The 22,391-nt window shown below is 39.0% G+C and overlaps 2 protein-coding genes across 9 annotated transcripts in view; both read left to right on the forward strand.

Moving 5' to 3' along the window:
• Nucleotides 1–20,643, forward strand: part of kif21b (kinesin family member 21B) — a 95,208-nt gene extending 74,565 nt beyond the window's left edge. For 6 of the 8 annotated variants that reach the window (XM_077204372.1, XM_077204375.1, XM_077204374.1 and 3 more), the window contains 8 exons: nt 4,416–4,552; nt 6,332–6,512; nt 6,618–6,782; nt 6,987–7,104; nt 9,203–9,373; nt 11,591–11,790; nt 13,462–13,596; nt 19,605–20,643. In XM_077204372.1, the coding sequence (XP_077060487.1) occupies nt 4,416–4,552; nt 6,332–6,512; nt 6,618–6,782; nt 6,987–7,104; nt 9,203–9,373; nt 11,591–11,790; nt 13,462–13,561 (1,072 nt within the window). In that variant the 3' untranslated portion in view covers nt 13,562–13,596; nt 19,605–20,643. The remainder of the gene's footprint in view (nt 1–4,415; nt 4,553–6,331; nt 6,513–6,617; nt 6,783–6,986; nt 7,105–9,202; nt 9,374–11,590; nt 11,791–13,461; nt 13,597–19,604) is intronic. The other 2 variants (XM_077204378.1, XM_077204379.1) reach the window with 1 other exon arrangement.
• srpk1b (SRSF protein kinase 1b) overlaps nt 1–22,391 on the forward strand; it is a 272,032-nt gene that overhangs the window by 160,192 nt on the left and 89,449 nt on the right. The gene's annotated exons all lie outside the window — the stretch shown is intronic.

Here is a 22,391-nt window from a genome sequence, read left to right on the forward strand (position 1 = left end):
AGGGCAATAAAAGACAACAAAAAATCTCTGAAGAAAGGAGCCTGAGCCTTACCTAGAGACGATGGGGTGTCTTAATTTGACCTGGTTAGCAAACACATAGCAACGCCCTGGAAACCACCTTGAACACCCTAACATCAAGACATGAGTTTTGCATGGGCAAACACCACTTATATTTTCTTCAGATGGAAAAAAATCTAGTTGCATATACAATTTAAAAATGTTAATGATATGTAAACATGGCTTCAGTTAAATGCTGTATCACAAAGACATAAGTTACTAATGTTTTAAACCCCTCACACAATGTTAGTCTAGAACCCGATCACCGTCAGTTCCTGTTTGCCGGACATCCCTGGAGTTTTTTCCACTTTAGAGAGCACAAATGTGCCAACAGCAGCCTCTCGCGTTTCATCTGTCCTCAGAGAGCTGGGATGTCCCAGTTTCCTCTTTAATCAGCCATCCTCTTGTCACCTCTGTGCGACTGCGTCTGCACAGAGGCTTTGACGGCTCCACCATCATTAGGACTTCACAGGCGCTGAGCCGGACAGAGGCTGATCTCAGCCCACAGGAGACCAATTTCCCTTCATCCCAAACTCCAGCTTCATTTCCGTCTCGCTCGGTCGGCAGGAAAGAGCGTTCTGAGTCTGGGCTGGTTGGGAACGCTGTCAGCCTGAAGGGGAAGAGCCTCATTATTTTTTAGGGAAGGGGAGGCTTGTTTAGCTATGCCAGGTTGTATGTGGGCTAATTGGCAGCCACAACTGGAGTTGCAATATTTTCTCGGCAGCCAAAACTGACACCTAAAAAAAAGGTGATTTTTGAAAAGTAATTCCTACTTTTGATTTTGTTTTTCTTCTGACAGATTACTTCCACCTGTTTACTCTGAGAAATGACTTGTCAACTTTCCAGGGGGGGTCAGTACTGAGCTGAAAACGCCCCCATTGTTATGACTGACATAATGCATCCTCCGCTCTGCACAAGGCAGAACATGGGAAAATAAGACCGAAATAAGACAAGAGATGAGAGATCAACCCCGAAGTCATTTTTACTTGTCTTAGTCCCTCTAGTATAAGTCCTTGAGACTTTACGTTTGATTTTTGTTTCCTGAACTTCTGGAGCAGTTTTATAGACGAATCCTCTCCACCATCAAAACAACATGCGTGTTTAGCACATATCTCTTGTGATAGAAACCCTCATTTAGCCATTGGCAGTGGTCCATCATAAATCTCACCAGAAATTCGGCTTGCCAGCTGTCAGTAAACGTTACATCCATTTGCAGTTGGCTCTGTGGTGCTGTTACGATGGATGTGGAGATTGCGGTTTTCAATTGCACACCAGCTTGCCTGCGCTATTGTTGGGGGAAAACAGAAAAAGCTAGTGGATTCAGTCCAAGCCGAAACATTGTCCGCTCCCCGATGTGATGTGAGCAACTATGACAGGTGTTGTATGATGGTTCTGCCAGGTCCGTCAACCATTAGACAGACCACAAAATGGTGACATCATAACATGAGTCCCAACATGGTTGAGGGCAACTCTTCCTGACTCTCCTTTATCTGGCTGCAGTCGCGATGATTGACAGGTTGTAAGAACTGATGGGCAGTTTGACGGTGTTCATACTGGTGAGGAAGAGATCTGAAGTGTCTTTTGGGAGCTGCTGGGAAACTCTGTGGTTCATAATTGGGACCATCTCACTCACATACAGGCTGTCAAGAGCAAAAAGTGCCGCCTATCTCCAGCAAAGAGTCTTTTAAACAACATATGTGGATATAAATAAGCTTAAAAACCCCTGTGTTGCTCTGCATCCTCAGACATGGTGGGATCCTTTTCATCCTAGTCTGAGTGCATCAGTTTCAGAAGATCATTTGCAAATTCTGTGCTGCATCAGCACACGTGTACATGCACAAGTTATATTTACTTCCTGTTCTTGTGCATATCGACTGGATAATGGACTAGGCCAATAGGGGAAGGGACATCAAAAGCCTCAGGATATGCAATTAAAGAAAATGAACACCAGGACCCCTTTCTGCATATGACCCATTGGCCAGCGAACACCATGGTACATAGAGTGTATGCTTGAAATAAGGGCCCCCAAAATGCAGGATACAGATTTGCAATTAGGGACTGCAGTGGGCTCCAGACTGGGCAGAGACTTGTGGGCAAAGACTTGTGCCCAGGTGCTTTTTTGGACCCTGACATTGATAAATGTTTTTAAACACACGTCAAACAATGTGTTCCGACTCTCCAAAATCTCAGAGATATCAGAGTTATAGTTAATAATATGCTACTTTTGGAATGCTAATACTACTATATGCTACTACTTGGAAAACCACACCTAGCTACTTAAAGGGGTCATGACATGAGAAGCCACATTTGCCTTGATCTTTTGGTATATAAGAGGTCTTTGTACCATTAAAACTTCCTGCAAGTTTCATAGCTTAAGACGTCCTCCCCATTATAAACGAACAATTTATTCAATCAAGCTATAAATACAGCTCGTTGTGGATCCATGGTATGAAGTGAGGTCACAGTACGAAGTGATGTACCAGTCATTTGCATATGACCGCCTCAAGCGCAAAACAACTACGCCTCATTTCTCATCGTTGATGCGCCCACAGGTGTTCAGTCGACGTGCAGCGAGTGGGTCTGTTTACAGGGTCTGCTGGTCCACTGCCAGGAAAAACAACATGTTTGAATACGCTGCCGAAAGATCCAGACGTCAGGGAAAAATGGATGCAGTTTATTTTTTGCGGACGTCCCAGTCACGGCAGTGTTAATTTAAGCGTGTGTTCCCTACATTTCAAGGATGACTATTTTGAGAACAAATCGCAGTATGATGCTGGCTTTACCAGAAAAGTTTTGTTTATATCAACAAAAGATCTTGCTTAGATCAGGCCGTGCCGACTATTCTGGGCCCAACAACGACGCCGCACACTATAAGTAATGTATTTCATCTTAAAACTACTTTTTATGCATAAGCACTGACGTTAGCCAATCATAACAGTGGGCGTTAACACTGAACTCTTAAAAGGGAAACACCCGAATCATAGGATTAGAAACAGGGTGGGAAAAGGTCATAAATCACTACATTTTAAAAGGTTTTTGTCCAGAAAACTATAGTAATACTAAAATTGCACCTAAAGAAACATAATAAAACAAAAAACAAAAACCATGTCATGACCCCTTTAACATCGGTATCAGTCCCAAACTTTGGGGTCTAGAGATAAACATTATACCTTCACTTGCAACACAACAGAGCCGATCACGCTTCTGCAAAGCATATGGACATTAAAGATGTCTTAAAATAGATCCACTTTCTGTGCCACCCTGCAAAGTCAGCAGTGACCAAACGAGCCACTTTGAAATGTGGATTTAGGCTTCTGAACCAAAGTCCACAACTCACAGAGGACTTGGCTGCAGTTTGCATCAGTCAACCAGGCTTCCCTTTCAAGTGTGCATTCGGCTTTGCAGTCAGTGTGACATCAACGTCACGTGTATCGGCTCCCCTGCTGCTTGGCAGTGGTACACTATTATAGGACATTATTAACACCTGCTCGATATATGGAGTCTGTTCTATTGTTTTCACTGATGTCCGTCTGCCTGGCTGCTGGCCATATCCTGGGTGACCCATGGAGCCCGAATAGGAAGACTGAGTGGCGGACTGGACGAGAGTGCTGTAAAACACAGCTGGAGTCTGATAAATCAAATGAAATATCAGCACGTTGACAATGAACTACACAGAGAGCAACCGAAGGTTGAAGGTCTGAAGTGTGCAGGGTTCATCCACCGGATCTCACAAAACAATCAAGTCTGCCTAGGACCCCAAAGCAGGCTGAAAGAACATTTAATGAGTACTCTATTCAGTGCCTTATAAAAAAAAAATTCTTCAAAATTGCTTTGATGCATGTTGTTTAATACTTTCATATGTTTTAAGATTATGTTACATATAGTGGTAAATAGCCTAATCTTTGCATTTTTCATCTTAACAGCTTAATGTACTTGTTTAGTATACTGTTAACATAGCATACTAGCTTAGCCCATACCCTAAGTCTCTTACCCTACATATAAACACAGCAATCTTTACAGCTTTAAATCATCCATTACCATTTGAGGTCCTAGGCGGACTCTGGTAGTCGCTCCACAAATCTCACAGTAATTAGGTTAATGGATTAGGATTTATCATATCGGGAGACCTTCTTCCTATTTCTATCTTTTCTTTCTCTTTCTCTTCTCCCTATCTCACTCTTCTTCCTCACATCCACACACAAAAAAGGCTTTTGTTCATCCATGTGGAACAGATGGCACACGTTTTATTTGAACACAAACAAGCTTTGTTGCATCCTCCTTTCCACCCACTCGCTTTGAGACTAACCTCACAGTCGTCCTCACCTCACTTCAGTGAAATGCTACGTGTCTTTGTGCAGGGGTGTGATCACTCCCACAGGTGGGCTGAAGGGGGGCAGGACGGCTCCTCTACAGTGCGTGGCAATGGCCGAGGGACACACCAAACCTGTGCTCTGCCTGGATGCCACTGACGAGCTGCTTTTCACCGGCTCCAAAGGTACAGTGTGCACCATTAAGGTTCATTCTCACATTTATTTCTCTCTGAACCTTTGACATGAAACATAAACACCCATTAGCATACACTTGAGCCAATTCAAAATAGATTTTCTCTTTGCTTCGAGGTCAAAGTTTCAGCATGCTTTGAGCTATTCAGCATCCCATTGCTTTAAAGAAGACAAACTGTGGATAGCTTGATCTTTTGAATCTATAGATATTAATCACAATGCTGCAATTATTAATTTATAAGCTGCCAGTGTTGCAACTTGAAACTGTAATCATAATTGAAATGTTTTGAGATTTTTTCCACATTAAACAGAGTGAACTTTTTTTTTTTTACAATAAAATTACAATTAAACTAAATAAATCGAAATTTTACACAATTTTAAGCATGTAATATTCCTCTAATGGGGGTTATTTTCTGAAAAACAGGTCACATTGCTTCCGGTTCAGGTCTTTTGTATGGGCTTTGTTAAATATAGAGCCTTTAAAGGAGTGAGCAAAGTTGAGCATAAACGCCCAATATACTTTAAGCGAAATCGAAAAACGAACTAATGTGGCTTCATTTCGAACCAAATCTGGCCAAAACAAACTTTGTTTTGAGTTTGTTTTGGGAGTTCAAAACAACTTGCCAAAGCGAACTTTCCGGAAATGTTTGCTTTGGCTGATAAACACCTTTGTTTTACCATTGGTCCGTGGCGATTACGTAATAGGTAGGTGTGCGCGGAGGCTCCGCCTTCTTTCACGGGAAAATCTTTTCCAGTTCATTTCTCCTCACGAGTCCGTTGCGGTCAGACGTCCGCCAGTGAAAACATGAACACACTGGAGGAGCTGCTTTATAGTAGAAAATGAAGCTGTACTTCTGATGAAATGAGACACTGACACTGTTTTTCATGTTTAATATGGTAAAGCTGCTTGATTTTAAGCAATCTATTGTATAAAGTGCTAAATATATATAAACGGGATGTGACTTTACTGAATTGCTGAGCTCGTATCGTGCAAAAATATTCACGTTGCTATGATCAGAACCTAGCTAGGTTAGCTGATTACCTCAAAAGTCCATAAATATCGTTGTCATTTTGTATTGCGTTAACACTTTCTCAGACAAGTGGGTGCAATGAGACCTGTTTTCCTGTTTGTTCATGTGACGCTCAGCATAAAGCCTATGTTTAACCTTCTGCCAGTGGTGCTGTGTACATAAAGGTCAAAATATACTTCAGTTTTTATGCATATGCTAGATAAATTTTGTCAATGTGAATGTCGTCCTCAGCATAGAAAGCATGTACTGTAGAAACCCAGCCCAATTTTTTCTAACCTCACATATTCTGTATGCTCACCTTGCGCATGTGGCTTGACTAGTTTGCACCAAGTAATTGGTCCACATGCAAAACTGACCTGAGCCATTGTTTCACAGTTGAAAAATAAAACGAGTTGGCGCAACAACAAACTACTCAAGGACGTAACAAGAGACTCCCACATTGATGAGTTAAGGGACACCCGCAACTACAAACTACAAAGACACGTTTATCACTCACACAGTAACTTCTGGAGAGAAATAGCACTTTCTAGTGTGCATGTGTCAACTGGCTGTGCTAGCGCATGATATTAAATGTATAATACAGTACTTTTTAATGTGCTGAGTGTTCGCATCAAAACGGAAGTACACTTTGGACTTAAGGTTGCAGATGCCTGCCATAGTGCGACGTAAACGAGATGAATAGTAAAAAAAAAAAAAAGTGTGCATTTCTTTTTTTTTGTGACATTTTTACTTTGTGTTCAGATCGAACCTGCAAGATGTGGAACCTGGTGACCGGACAGGAAATCGTGACCCTGAGAGGACATCCGAACAACGTAGTGTCTGTCAAATACTGCAGCAACTCCAGCCTGGTCTTCACCGTTTCCACATCATATATCAAAGTATGGGACATTCGTGATTCTGTCAAATGTGTCCGAACATTCACGTGAGTATCTTTTCAGTGTCTGAAATTGGCTATTTGCTGTAGCATCTGAATGCACCTAGCTTAAAGTTTAGAACGAAAGTGTAAACTTTGTCCGTCCATCATCAGATCATCGGGTCAGGTGGTCTCAGGTGATGCCTGTGCTGGTACAACCACCCGCACCATCACTACAGCCCAGGGCGAGTATCAGATCAACCAGATCGCACTCAATCCCACCGGATCGGTGCTCTATGCCTCTGCAGGCAACACTGTCCGCACATGGGACCTCAACAGGTGCATAGTTTATTCCTAAGCCAAGTACAGGCAGAAGTAGTATTAGCATTTATTGATGTCCATGTATTAATGAATTCAAAAACCCACCAGGCAAGTGTGCTGTACAGAGTTCATCACCATGTGCATATTCTGTTCTCAAAACACAACCGTGTTTTATAATAAATGTTGTGGTACAGTAGGCTGATTTTAAGATTTTGTGTGCAGAATGCAGGCCACTGGGAAGCTGACAGGACACATTGGGTCAGTCATGTGTCTTACAGTGGGTTATTCTGGAGGAGGCAAGGATCAAGTGATCACTGGATCCAAAGACCATTACGTGAAGGTCCGTTTAACCATTTTAGTTGATTTCCCTTTTATTTATGTCTGTTTTTCATATAGACTTCTTCTACAGCCGTGGCCAAAAGTATTGGATGTGACATCAGTTTTGTGTTTTGCAAAGTTTGCTGCTTCAGTATTTGAAGATTATTTTTTCACATGTTTCTATGGTATACAATGAAAACAAGACTTTTATTGGCAAAAACATTCCATATATGCTAAAAATCAATGTTTACAATGTTGACCCTTCTTCATAACCTCTGCAATTCGCTCTGGCATGCTGGATATCAGCTTCTGGGCCAAATCCTGACTGATGGCGATCCCTACTCGCCTTATTAGTGCTCAATTTGTGTGCTTCTACTTGTCCACTCTCTACTTTTTAGGACTGACAACAGGCTCTCTTATGGGATTAAGATTCCTGATCTGGATCCAAAATTTCATTGTAATGATTTCTGAGCCACTTTATTATCACTCTTGCTTTGGGACATCATGCTGGAAAATATATACGCATCACCACCAAATTGCTCCTGGATCATTGGGAGAAGTTGCTCTTGCAGTACGTTTTGATACCTTTCTTTATTCCTGCCAGTTTTTTTGGGCAGAATTGTGAGAGAGCCCACTCTCTTGGGTATCAGGATGCTTCACTGTCGGCATGACACAGGACTCATGGTTTCGTTCACCTCTTCTTCTCTGGACAATCAATTTTCCAGGTGTCCCAAACAGTCGTAAGGGTGCTTCATCAGAGAAAATAACTTTGCACCAGTCTTCTGCAGTCCAGTCCTTGTACTTCCTGAAGAATTTCAGTCTGTTCTTGATGTTTTTCTTGGAAAGAATTGGCTTATTTCCTGCCCTTCTTGACACCAGGCTGTTGTCCAAAAGTCTTTACCTGCCTGTGTGTGCAGATACGCTCATCACACCTGCTGCCAATATTGAGAAAGCTCTGCGCTGGCGATGCCATGATTTTGTATCTGACAGAATAAGGTCTGTGGTAAACCTAACTTAGCGATACTTGAACATCTCACACACTCACACCCCAAACTGCCTTATCTAGTTACTTATTAGAAACATGCGTAAAAAAAAAAAAACAGCTTCAAAATTCGCATTTTCCATATGTGTGTTTAATTGACGTTGTGGAGCAAAACGTTAAAGTATCGTCAAGTTATGTTTACCACAGACCTTATTTCACTCAGAAATTGAAAAACCCATAAGAAAATCTAAAAACATTGACAGCCAATCAGAATCCATCCTGCTTCAAAGAGCTCAAGCATTTAAAGCAGCAGATAACAAAAAATATAGCTCTCCCTTATAATAAACAGAACGATATCGTTCGTTGGTGTGGGCGCTAATATAGTTTTCGTTTTAATAATTATCTGATAGTTGTCATTCTTCGTGTGAACGGACCTTAAAGGAACACTCCACTCTTTTCGGAAATAGGCTCATTTTCCAACTCCCCAAGAGTTAAACAGTTGAGTTTTACCGTTTTTTAATCCATTCAGCCGATATCCGGGTCTGGCGGTAGCACTTTTAGCATAGCTTAGCATAGATAATTGAATCTGATTAGACCGTTTCTCTCAAAAAAATGACCAAAGAGTTTTGATGTTTTTCATTTAAACCTTGACTCTTCTGTAGTTACATCGTGTACGAAGATTGACGGAAAATGAAAAGTTGCGGTTTTCTAGGCCGATATGGCTAGGAACTATACACTTATTCCTGCGTAATAATCAAGGAACTTTGCTGCCGTACCATGGGTGCAGCAGGCGCAATGATATTACGCAGCGCCTGTAAATAGTCCCCAGCTAGGTAACTTCCGACGTGAAATCTTCAGGCACTGTGTAATATCATTGCGCCTGCATGGTACAGCAGCAAAGAGAGAGAATTTTCTTTGAGAGAGATGCTAACTGTCTAATCAGATTCAATGATCTATGCTAAGCTATGCTAAAAGTGCTACCGCCAGACCCGGATATCGTCTGAATGGATTCGAAAACGGTACAACTCTTTACCCGTTTAACTCTAGGGAAGTTGGTTAAAACAGTGGAGTGTTCCTTTAACAAGAAAGTTGAGTTCTGGAACTTTCAGTATGTTTTTTTTTTCTTCCTTTCATGCAGATATTTGACATTGCGGAGGGAGCCCAGGGCAACATCGGACCGGCTCATAACTTCGAGCCCCCTCATTACGATGGGATTGAGTGTCTCGCTGTGCATGGTGACATACTGTTCAGTGGTTCCCGTGACAACGGCATTAAGAAATGGGATCTGGGACAGCAGGAACTGATTCAGGTAAAAATGAAAAGATTACTATTACATGCATATGGTCTTGTATTAACGCGTGATAGCGTAATGTCATGTCACATGATGTCACATGAACCCCACCCATTATATACACCCTGTTTATAATGTATTAATTATTTTTGGTTAAATATATTAATTCCTGTGCTATGTACAATCATCCTACTTAAAAGCTCACAGCCAAAGCAAAGAGCCATGTATGGAGAATGTTTTTCCTTCTTTTCCTGTAATTACCAAAAGAAACTCAGATGAAATGTAGATTTAGTCTTTCAAAAAATTTCAGTCAGATTTTTTAAAGTTAAATATTAATTTAGGAAAAAATGGCAAAGAACTGTGTGACTATTAAGCTGTAAGGGCTTTAAAGAGATCAACATGATTGACAGCGACAAAATTACAATATCCAAACCCGAAAAATAATATATACACAGACAAATGATGTTTCATAAGGTAATAATCCAGCGTTTACCTATTGTTCCTGTGTCAATAGATGTTGAATAGCTTCATTCATCACATAAGGTTGACGTCATAGCGCTCTGACTGCTGAGGAAGCTCTTAGTAATAAGTTTGATTTGAATGATTTCTCCAGCTGATTATATTAGACAAAAAACACATTCCAGCGTTTCCCATCATCCAGAGCTAAAAGGTCAAAAATAATGGAAGATTATTATAAGACGACATGAAAATTGGTTCGACATATCGAGTCTCCTACCCATCAAGGATATTTGAATTATGTATTACACAGGTAAATTTCATTGTCATGTTGATAATTTCATCGCATTTTGATGCTGAAACTGGAAATAGAGAATAAATATCACCTGGAGAAACAATGAGCCATAACGACTGAAGCTCTTAATGTATTTACCTGGAAAGATTAGCAGTTTACTGTCCGTTTTTGGGCATGTAGATGAAAGATTCCTTTATACAAAGCGATATCTTTGTCAATCTTTAATTTCTTTTCATAATGCCAATGTATGCTGCGCTCCCTCACTCTTATATTAAATACACACGCACATCTGGGCTAAATCAGTCCACAGCTGTTATTGAACATCCATATCTTTTTTTATTTTTATTGACTGACAGAATTCCCCTCAATAGGAAGAGGCTTAAATCCCAGTGGATTTAACAATGTGCAAGCAGTGAGTTTATCTAAACACACACATTACTTACTCGCCTCGCCTCTCCTCTCTGATTGAACCACTGGGTAAATTTGCCAAGCTAAAGTGCTTTGGTTGCTGTCTTTTATGAGAACTTCCGTCCGTTTTCCCACAGGCCTGTTGGCGGACTCAGCTGGAGCTTGGTGGTTAAAAAAAAGATTCATAATTCTCTTAGCTCTTTTATAGCATCTGTATAATCCCTCTTTAGTATCTGAATTTTATTTTATGTGTCTGCCTATTTCTATTACTCCGAGGCTTGTTTAAATTTAAATTTGGCTAGTTTGTTAAACTCATTTGTAGTCTTAATAGTGGTGCTTGCTGTCACTTTTACTTTAGCTGAGGTTAACCCCTAAAATGAAGAGTTAATTCATTGTAATTTGACCTTTTCTTCAATTAATGTGTTGGAATAAATCCATTTTATGACAGCCACCAAATAAATGTTTAAAAACATAATTATGTAATTAAAAATGTATTATAATGTTATTATAAAAACTTCCTTATGTGTAATTTAAATGTACGTAGCCTACAAATCAATGCACTTTAACCTTTAATATTATAATGATGGGGTTCCCTGTATGGCTTACAGAATTAGTTGAGAGACATTTTTTCTTTGAGGAAATTTCAGGTCTGCATATTCTCCATTGTTGCAGCTCCTCTCTTCCCAGTCTGTCAGTAACGCTCTGTTTAGTTCCTGTAGAAGCCCATCCTTCTGAAAAACACAATGTGCTCTGATTGGTCGGCTGAATCAGTGTGCTGTGATTGGACAAGCGCTTTGAGTGTGTTTGGGAAATGTCCCGCCCATTACCATAATCGACAGTTTCAACACACTAACTGACTCAACCAGAACTCATCCTTTTTTTTGCATATGAATTATTTAAGCGAGGAATAATGTGACATGTTTGTTCCCTGAAGAAAACTCGAGACTACAATGGAGGTGTTTCATGGAGTTCAGAAACAGTGACACTGATATAGAGAATAACTCCCGCTGGAGGGACTTTGTGCTTTTATAGAGGAGAGGTGGTCTAAAAAACGAATGTTGCTTATTTCTCCACAGCAAATCCCAAATGCGCACAAGGATTGGGTGTGTGCTCTGGCGTTTGTACCCGGGCGGCCCATGCTCCTCAGCGCCTGCAGGGCGGGAATGCTCAAGGTGTGGAACGTGGACAACTTCACGCCCATCGGAGAGATTAAGGGCCATGACAGCCCCATCAATGCCATCTGCACTAATTCCAAACAGATCTTTACTGCCTCCAGGTACGTAGCTCATGCAGGAAGAAGCTAAATTAGAAGTGATGCGCAACTCATGCCCAATGCTGTGTGTTTGGTTCTTTCAGTCTTTTAGTGGACTGGTGTGCAAAATAAGCACTAATTTTTACACTTGAACACCAAGTTTCAAGTTGCGATGAAACTCAATCATTTATTCAACCGATTTGTTCAAAAAGCTGATTCGTTCTGGAGCAAAGCAAGTGGCTGGTTTTATGAGTTGAGCATGAATGTATAAGGAACGAACCACTGCTGTGTTACTCAGAGATGCTCTACAGTTCTGCTGGGGCTTTGCTTGGAACTGCACTATATGGACAAAAGTATTGGGACACGCCTCTTAATTATAGAATTCAATAGTTCAGACCCATTGCCACGGCTGTATAAAATCAAGCATGCAGTCTGCATTTACAAATATTTGTCAAAAAATAGGTCTGAAGAGCTCAGTGAATTCAAGTGTGGTACTGTGACAGGATGCACCATTGCAATAAATCAGTTTGTGAAATTTCATCCCTGCTAGATATTCCACGGTCAACTGTAAGTGGTATTATTGGAAAGTGGGAGCGTTTAGGAACAGCAGGAACTCATGCTGTATAGTAGGCACTACATTTGGTTTGAAACGTACTTTGTTACCATTAAAAAAAAATTCTATATAGTATGAATGTAGGTAGTATGAATGAAATTTGGTCATACTACATCCACCATGTTGTCATTGTCATTGCGTTGCATTCCCTCCAGTCACAGTCCTGTGGCCTAATGGGATAGTAAAGTGAACATCGAATGCACACTTCAGGCTCGCTGGAAGTAGTACGTTCACCTACTGTTTTATGAATTCTGACACATACTCAACTCGCATACCTTTTTTCGCCTACTATATAATATAGAAGTAGGCATGTTCAGACACAGCATTAGTCTGTATTTTATATTTCGATATCATAGAAATATAAGACAAAAACTCATAGAGAGGCAGTTTTGCACCCATATATTGAATTTAGGGAAATTGTTACTGCTGTCAACTAGACAAGATCACGCAATGAAAGCATGCTTTCTCAAGACAAAATCAGTATGAGACAAAATGACCGGCTGCACATCATTAAAACAACAATTAGGATATTATCGTAGACAATACATATTGAACACGCCTAGTTTAAAGCATTTAAATGTCACGTAATGTGTGGAAATACATTGATCTAAAAGACAAATTGTTTGTTCGAAAGACCCTGTTCGTAGGTTGAACTTCCCAAATTAGCAGAAACTTCTCAGGTGCATTGGGAAAACAAGATGAAGGGAACAGGTTTTATGGTAATTTTGAAATGATAATATAAGCAGTTATTTACGGCGCTGTAATGGTTCTAAATGGGTCATCAGATCAACTAGTCCGTTATGCGTTCCTCGTCTGTTTCTGTGACACTGTTCAGTCTCTTACTCTCTTGTGTCGCCTTTTTTCTAGACAGTAGACTACTTATAAATGTTCACTCAGACTAATATGTTGTTAAGACCTATTTTTGTGCATTTCGGGGTGCTTGTTTGTATAGCAGATGGTGCAGGCAGGGGATTGTGGGATTGTTTGAATGTTCTTCATTAACGGCTCTCCTTTCCTTCATCTCTCTCTCTCTCTCTCTCTCTCTCTCTCTCTCTCTCTCTCTCATACCTTCATAACTGCAGTGACTGTCGTGTGAAGTTGTGGAGTTATGTCCCCGGGCTCACGCCCTGTCTGCCCCGTCGGGTCCTGGCCATCAAGGGCCGGGCCACCAGCCTCCCATGAGCCTCCACTAACCACCTCCTGCCTGCTTCCCTCTGGTACTGTCCTTTCTCTAGCTCATCTTCTTATGTCTCTCTGCTTCAGTACTTTTCTCCCCTTTTCCCTTTTCCCTCTGACAAGTCCTTAGCTGAAACTCTTACAACATAGCATACTTGCCACATGAAAGTGGTCGTTTCAGCCTCAGACGGTGTGCCTATGATTATCAGATGCGTATTGCACACAAGTGTAGAATCTTCCAGAACTTCAAGTAAAATCTTAAGAATTTATCAGCCAATGGCTAATGATTTAGTCGCACAGAGTGAAGAATTAGTTACATATGCGAGTGATTTCCTCGCATTGTAGAGGGTTGTTATGTTCAGAAAGTGTGCAAACATTTCAACAGAATTTTTGTTTTTAATTAGTATGAATGTGAAGACAAGTGGAGCTAGTAAAGGTTTAAAGTCGGCATGAAACAGAAGTTGCACAAGTCTTTTCTTCCCTATTGTGATGTGTATCTGAGTGAAACGGCTTCTGGAACAAGGCCAAATGTAGGGCGGGGCTTTTGCCCTTGAGGAATTGATTGGATGGTTGTGGTTTGTGATTGGCTGATCTCATGTGAGTGACAGGTTGCCCTGCCCTCATCATCAGAGAAGAGAAGAGATGCTGCAAGAGGGAGGAGAAGTTATTCTGATTCAAGATTATGCGGCACACAAATTAAAAAAGATATTGATGTGCACGGATAAATCATTTATAATAAATACTGCAGTATTCCATAAAAAAATTGAGAATTGTCCATTTTGATGTCACGTTGACTTTAAATTCCCCCCTGAAAATTAAAAATAGACCATGAGAGATACATAAGTGAGGATTTAGGGAGAGAACGCAAGTTTCCAAGTGTATTCCACTGGAATAATTCATGAGATGTTGTTCATTAAGTCAGTGTGAGCTGTAGTGCTTGTCTTCACATTGCTGGAGCGGAACAAAAAGAAAAACAAGGGAAAAAATAACAAGAAACTACAACACAGGGCTTTGTAAAAATGAAAGAGCTGTTGCTACAGAAGGTCTTGTGATATAAATATCACATTGAAGCTTTACAATATTTTACTGACAGATATTATTAGAGGTAGACAGGAAATTTTCAACCCAGTCGTTCAAAGTGACAGATAATAACACTCTCTGCTGATTTCCCATTCAAATGCACATTTTCCCATAATTTTGTAAACATTTGAGCAATGTTGTAAACAAGGACTCGCCTATCAGTGAATTCTATTCAAATCATGGTAACACTTAATAAGATTCATTAGTTAACATTAGTTAATGTATTAACTAACATGAATTAACAATAAGTAATACATTTGTTACAGTATTTATTAATCTGTTAATGTTAGTTAATAAAAATACAGCTGTTCATTGATCGTTCATGTTATTTCACAGTGTATTAACTAATGTTAACAATTTTTTATTTTTTTAATATTTTAATTATGTATTAGTAAATGTTTAAATTAACATTTAACTAATTAAATAAATGCGGTAGAAGTATTGTTCACTGTTAGTTCATGTTAACTAATGAAACCTTATTGTAAAGTGTTACCCGAATCATTTTGTTTATGATGTGACGAATCAGTTTAAAATGAGTAATTGGTTAAAAAATAAATATTATGAATAAAAATAAATATAATTTTCAGTGCTTTTTTTCCGCAATTTATAATAATCTAATATTTATTGTAATATATCAGCATAAAATACACAATTTAGTGTAAGCATCTATATGAAAATCTGTAAATATTTAGTTTTTTGGAATGAATTCATTGCATAGACTGATTCTCTATCATGAACCTGACTTCTCAGTGCTTGGCTATATTGGAGAGAAAGGGGAGATTACTCCAGGTTGAGCGGGTTGACCGTCCCATCTTTAACACCGCTGGTCAAACAGGATTGTATTCTGGCAGACACTTGAGCAAAGGCATGAGCGTTTCTGAAGGTTAAAGACAAGTTGAGCGAATGCGCTCGAGGGAACGCGAGCTGCACAATGTCTGAGAACATACTACACGGCTCAGCTGACGCATTTTGTTGTTGTCAATTATTTCTCACTCTGTCAGTTGTATATACAGTATATGGGGGTAGAATTGTTGCAATATTCCAAATAAATAGATTATGATCCACAAATAAATGTAAAGAGATTCACAAAAATATATCAAATTCACAAATAAATAGATTAAGATCCACAAATAAATGCAAAGAGTTTCACAAAGAATTATAAAACTCACAAATAAATAGAATGAGATTTGCAAATAAAAAATATATTTACAAATGTTGTTTATACTACAAACACAACTCTGCCTGGCATTTATTTGTGAATCGGTTCCTGTGCATTTGTAAATCCCCTTACGCTTCTCACGTGAAACACTTCTAGCGTCGACGTGCAGACAAATCCACAAATAAGTGACTCCACCCACGCTTTACCTAAGCCAATCAGATCACGGCCACATTGTGCTGACCAATCGTAGCACGTTCTCGCTACAACCAATCACGTTAGGCTTTACACTCAGAGTGGTCTTGCCCTGAAATAACTTTCCTCGTTCATCTGCATTGGCTCAAATAGAAAGTGTAGGCTAAGACCCTTAATATTTCTTCAGTAAAATATGTTTAAAATTTGGATTTCGTTAAGAGTAAGAGACTGTGTATCAAGCCAAGACACATTTTTATGAGCCTTTGAAAATGCCAGAGAAACAACTCTTACGTTATGGGAAGAACGCGTTATGGAAGCGTCACATTATTCATGATAAAACAGAAAAGCATCAATGCGTTGCTGACTAATGAATAAATGGATTCAACCTCGTGATAAATACGCGAGTTTGTGTAATATTGGGGAAATTACTGTCACAACAGCTTTTCACACTTCTTCATTCAAGTTTTAAATAGCAGGTCCGTGGATCTAATGATTAAATATAGGCTATAACATGCATTTAAAAGTGAATTGCCCAGCAGACTAGCGATTTTAATTTATCCCATTAAAACGCTTGATCACACAAATAATATTTAATATGAATCAAACTTAATATTGTTTTGTAAAAGTTACTTACAGCATCCAATATAAATGCAAATATGTATTTTTTTGCATTGCATTATCTACTCAAAACCCCATTAGCCTACACGCTGTTACATCTTACATCGTGTCTACCCCGTGCGAGGCTTTCTACATTGGACAAAGAGCAAATGTGCAAATGATGTGTCCTCCGTGTAGTTGTGTGTAGTAGCCGCTACTTCAGAAGAAGAACGGGCATCCGTTTACTATCAGTGAATCATCGTGTCGCGCTGCCGCCGCGTCCAGTAGACGCTATCATGTAGCCGGCATAGTCAATAAAGAAGATTATACGTCATATATCTTCAGGTAAGAAAACACGTCATGGGCACAATGTGTTAACATTGCAAACATGTTAGTTTTACATGATTTAAAACTGCTACGGCAGGGAAGATAATCGGATAATCGTAAAATAAATTTGCTTTTGACGCGTCGCTTGACTCCGGTAGAGAGGGTGTTATGATGCTCGGGATCTGTGATGATCATTTGTGTGTAATCCTGAGTTAATAATAAAGAATAATAAATATAAAGAAGCCTTAAACTCCAACAATCTTTTGGAAATGGGGTGTTTTAACCACACAAACAGCAAAGCCTAACGTGATTGGTTGTAGTGAGAACGTGCTACGATTGGTCTGCTCAATGTGGCCGTGATCTGATTGGCTTAGGTAAACGGTGGGTGGAGTCACTTATTTGTGTATTTGTCTGCACGTCGACGCCAGAAGTGTTTCAAAATCCACAAATGTCTGAGGGGATTTACAAATGCACAGAAAACGATTCACAAATAAATGCCAGGCAGAGTTGTGTTTGTGGCATAAAACACATTTGTAAATATATATTTTTATTCGCGAAGCTAATTTTATTTATTTGTTAGTTTTATATTTTTTTGTGAAACTCTTTACATTAATTTTTGGATCTTAATCTATTTATTTGTGAATTTGATTTATTTTTGTGAATCTCTTTACATTTATTTGTGGATCTTAATCTATTTATTTGGAATAATGGAACAATTCTCACCCCATATATATCACCATCCCTGTGTGCATCTTCTGTCTGTTCCCAGATCTTTCATACTTCGCACCAGTTGTGTTTCACAGGCCGACTTCTCGGATGTTTGATTGCACAGAACTTTCCCTCGGCTCTTTGACCCAGTATCGAAGAATTGTACTAATTAAACTCCATGTGTTGTTTTTTCCCCATTTCAGTCTTCTCATCTTTCAGAGAGCAATAAAAACTTATTGAACCTTCGATTGTTGAACACCGGTGTCGTAAATCCTTTTAATTGGTTGAAGTTAAGGTCTAGGTACCACAGGATAGGCCGTACTATCGCCCTGCTTTACCAGGATCCACTGCAGTCTGGTTGTTTTTAGCTGGTCATGTGTTATATACGTCCATTTTGTCATCGTTTACTATATCTAGCAAAGTAAACTTATCAGACTGAAGGATGATTCTCAAACAAATTATGTGCAATCTTTTTTTCAAGGTAAATATTTTTTCTCTTTCAAAAAAAGGACACTTTGAGAATCCGAAAGGACACCTAATAACCAAATGACATAAGGAATCATAAATGTATGTACATCAAAACAAAACAAAAAACCAAAACAAAACTTTTCAGAATTCAGAAGGGGGAATAATGATTTAAAAATATATTATAAATATACACTTTTTTTAACTTCATGCTTTAACTTCAAAAGGTTATCTTCTAATATTAGGTAATTTTGCTTATCAAGTGAATGTTTTTTTTCTGGAAACACACACAGCATATATATATATATATGTGTATAGATATTAATGTGTATATATATTAATAATTTTTTAATCAATTGACAACATATACATATATGCTTATTATTATAATGTATTAATCGCACATAAATTTTTCTGAAATTAATCTGTATTAATTGTGATTAATACAACTTTTTATTAATTAAACATTAAAACTGTAATATATTTTTATTTCATTGTAATCATTTCACATTCAATCTCCAAATTACAAAGACAGTAGTTATATTTTAAATATTTGTTTAATAGTATCTTTTTATGAAAGAAGACCAGCATCACCGATACCAATACTGATGTCTCTATGAAATAGATTTTTGTCCTCAATTATAACCATTCATTTTAGGCATTCAGCATTACAGAATAATTGAAACTATAGATTTTTTTAACATCTATTAGGCTTTAAATAATGTAAAACTTTTAATTTAAGTGAACTTAAAACAATCTTCACATAAAACCATTATAATAAATGTTTCATTTACCTGCCCTTCAATATATCAGGTCTTAATTATTTTCTATTGGTCCGATCAGATGTTTACTTGCCCTGTCAAAATTCACAAAAAGCTACAGTTTTATTTGTTTTTAGCCTAGGTAAGGTCTAACGGGTATGAAATATACAGACATTTATTAAAGTTATCAAACACTTCACAGTCTTCACTGCATAAATTATAAATTACATATAGATTAATCCTTCTTAGATAATGCGTTAATTACGTTAAATATTACACATTTAACGTGTTCAACTGAAAAAATTAATTGCCTGCGTTAACGGGTTAATTTTGAGGGCGCTAATATATGAAAATAAATTATCTCAAGTGAATTAATCCCTGTTTGTTTCTAGAAAAATAATGACATCTTTATACATATGCACTTATTTAACTTTATCCCAACCTAATGACTTGTTCATTTGCATCCCGCTGTGATTCAGAACTCATCTTTTTCTTCCGAGACGCGGTGTGTTAGTTAGGACGCGAGCGTGTGGTTCTTTGGGCTGTTTCACACAGCAGGGTTTTGATTTTTATTGGGATAAAGCAGTTCATGCGCCTAATTGGTGAGAGGAGCGGGGACTCGTGTGGCGGTTCCCTTTGTGAACTGGGTTTTGATGTCTTCAGTGTGAGGAGTGTCTGAAGATTCTGTCTTTCTGATTATTGGCCTTGTGCATCTCCTCCACCTCTCATTTTATGTCTGTTTGTTTCCTCCATCCCACAGTGACATGAGAGTGAAGATTTGGAATCCGAAGATGGGGAAGAAAAGGTGAAGATCCTCCTTTTGGAAAGATTGTTATCGATGGTGCCTTTTTGGGCTAATTGGACGCCACAACGTTAGGTGTCCGAAACCGACCTTGGGAAGAAGTCCAGGGGTCAGCCGTCTCAATCCAGAAGGTCATGTGACACAGCCGTCTGCTTCTGAAGACACAACTCTTTAAACCGCATCCGAGGAACACGATCGTCTGAGGAACTGCCGGTTGCTTGCTTCTGGATGTTTTAAGGTGCCATTTTGGTGATGCCAAAACTGTATAATCTGTACAATGAAGGTCCTTCTACACTTCCTGTCTCAACGAAAACAAGTTCTTGAGATGACTTCATCTGTAGCTGCTGATTTTACTTCGGAATATTTATCACGTCACAGAAACTGAATGATCCAAGCTGGGTCACTTTTTTTTTATTCTTAGAGAGCCATATGACTTTAGCCTTGACCTATTTCCAGAAACTGAATCACTTCTTTTCAGTATCCAGAAGATTTTGTGTTTACTAAGGATGAGCAAGTGCAGAGTTGCCGTCAATCCCAGTCCCTCGTTCCCTTAAAACATTGTGCAATAGTATTGACCACCACGTTTTCCGATGCCTTCCTCTTCAGGGGGTTTCTCTGAACATTTCAAATAACTAATGGCTTCCTTAAACACTGTACAACCCTCTTCCCATAGGCTTCCTTTGCTTTTAACCTCGTTCACTCCATCCTGCTGTGAATTTTATGTTTTCTACCTCAGGTGTAAAGTTAGATTTTGTGTGTGAAACCTTGACTGATTCTGGTTTCTTGCACTTCTTTATTGTCTTCTCGATGTGTGAACCGAGGTCTCAGAAGTGTAAAGCAGGACAGAGTCTGCTGAGTGGGCATTATGAGGGTAATAAGCCCGTCTCATCGGGGGACTGTAGAGTTTGGTGACACTTGCAGGCAGGTCTGGGCAGAATTAGATGTTTCCTCAGACTCAAGCATGTGATCGAAGGCAATGATCCCCTGAGGACAGTAGGCTTTGTTTCATGTTGCTGGACACAGTCCTGGTACGACAAACCGAATTTCAGACAATCTAACACTGGATTGTTGGATATTATAAATTTTGTAATTTTGTTAGCCCTATATTTTTCTATATTATGCCTACCCTCTATAACACTTTAAAACAGAAGTGTTTGAGAATTTGCACAACACCTTTTGATATTTTCTTTCAGGTGCTCAGCCCGCCTGATCCATGTTATGTTTTTTAAGGGATAGTTCACTCAAAAATAAAAACTTTTGATTTTCTTTCTTCAATGGAACTTAAACTGAGAAATATAATAGATTGTTTAAATGGCTCTTTTCCATACAGTGACGCTACATGCGGCGCAGCTTTTGAGCTCCAAAAGTTGAGAGAAAAAAAACAGTAATATATAAATTTGGTGTTCTATATTTAAAGTCTTTTGAAGCCAAATAGTCAATTTTTGACTTAAAATTCAATTAGTTACTCAATAAAAATAATCTGTTTCTCCTCTGATTCTTGTGCATGTATGTTCAAATATGCCATTTAAAGAAGTCTCACATCTATAATGACTTAAGTGTGTTTCTCTCACAAATCTGACATACAGGTATGAAGACTTGGAATAAATTGCACAAGTCAAGTGGACTACTTTTATTAATTCTTTTCGTTCATTGTCATTACAATGAAAAGAACAGCTTGAACAATCTGTTAAACTTCTCCTTTTGTGTTCCATTGAAGAAAGAGAGTCATTCAGGTTTGGAACGACAATAAGTTTAGTAAAGTATTACAGAATGAAAATATTTAGGTGATCGATCCCTTTAACCACCCTAACAAGATGTAAAATAATTCTAAGAAGAACATCAGTCATGAATGTTTCTCACTCCCGTACAAGCATCCATGATAAAACCATCCGTGTTAAAGTAGGTCAGATCAGGCAGTGTGTTTTCTAGTTCTAGTCTGAGTTTCACACCCTGTTAAATGAAATGGGAAGCAGCCTCCTCTGCATTGGAGGATTCGCCGTGCCTGATGGGGGTTTGTGGGCGTCTGCGAGCTTGTCTTGGTAGAACACATGCAACTTTGTTTATTTTTACGCCATCAATCTTGCTGTGCCACACGCCACTCCCTTCTCTGGCTTTCCCAGATTTACAGTCTTTTTTAATGAAACACATCTATCACGGAGATTTTTGGGCGGCCCTTGGCAATTCCCCACCTGAACGCAGTCGTGTACACGAGCAGCTGTAAGCAGAAGCTCTTATTTCCCGTCGACAGGGATGTGCTTTATCTGATGAACGGCCCGCTGCATGGAGAGTCGCACATCAAGCGCTGCGGGATTCCCAAGCTACGACAAGAGATTTGATCACATTTGCAAGTTACCGTTTTTGGTCTGTATATTTTCCTATTTTCAAATACACCGTGATGTGGCATAGCTGCTGTCAGTCAATCTAAAGCTACTACAATATGTTTCTAAGGATGAATCTTTAGACTGGGGTCATTTGCATAATGTAAAGCTCATTTACATACATACATATGCATGAGGAAGAATGCGGTTGAGACTTCCTTAGCTTTTAGGTTAATAGACTTCTGCCAATGTTTCGCAGCATATACACTGTTTTAGATTGGACAGTAAGTGTGTACTGCAGCGTCATTAAGCTAGCATGTCAACCTCATTAAGATTATATACGAGTTTGCCATTCTAAAACGTGAAACTATTAACAATATAAGCTGTTTTTGACCAAATTATCCATTTTTGTCCTTTGAAACTGAGT

The sequence above is a fragment of the Siphateles boraxobius genome, unplaced genomic scaffold, assembly GCF_051911475.1.
Source record: "Siphateles boraxobius isolate OS27281-9 unplaced genomic scaffold, OSU_SipBor_1 5, whole genome shotgun sequence".
Taxonomy (NCBI): Eukaryota; Metazoa; Chordata; class Actinopteri; order Cypriniformes; family Leuciscidae; genus Siphateles; species Siphateles boraxobius.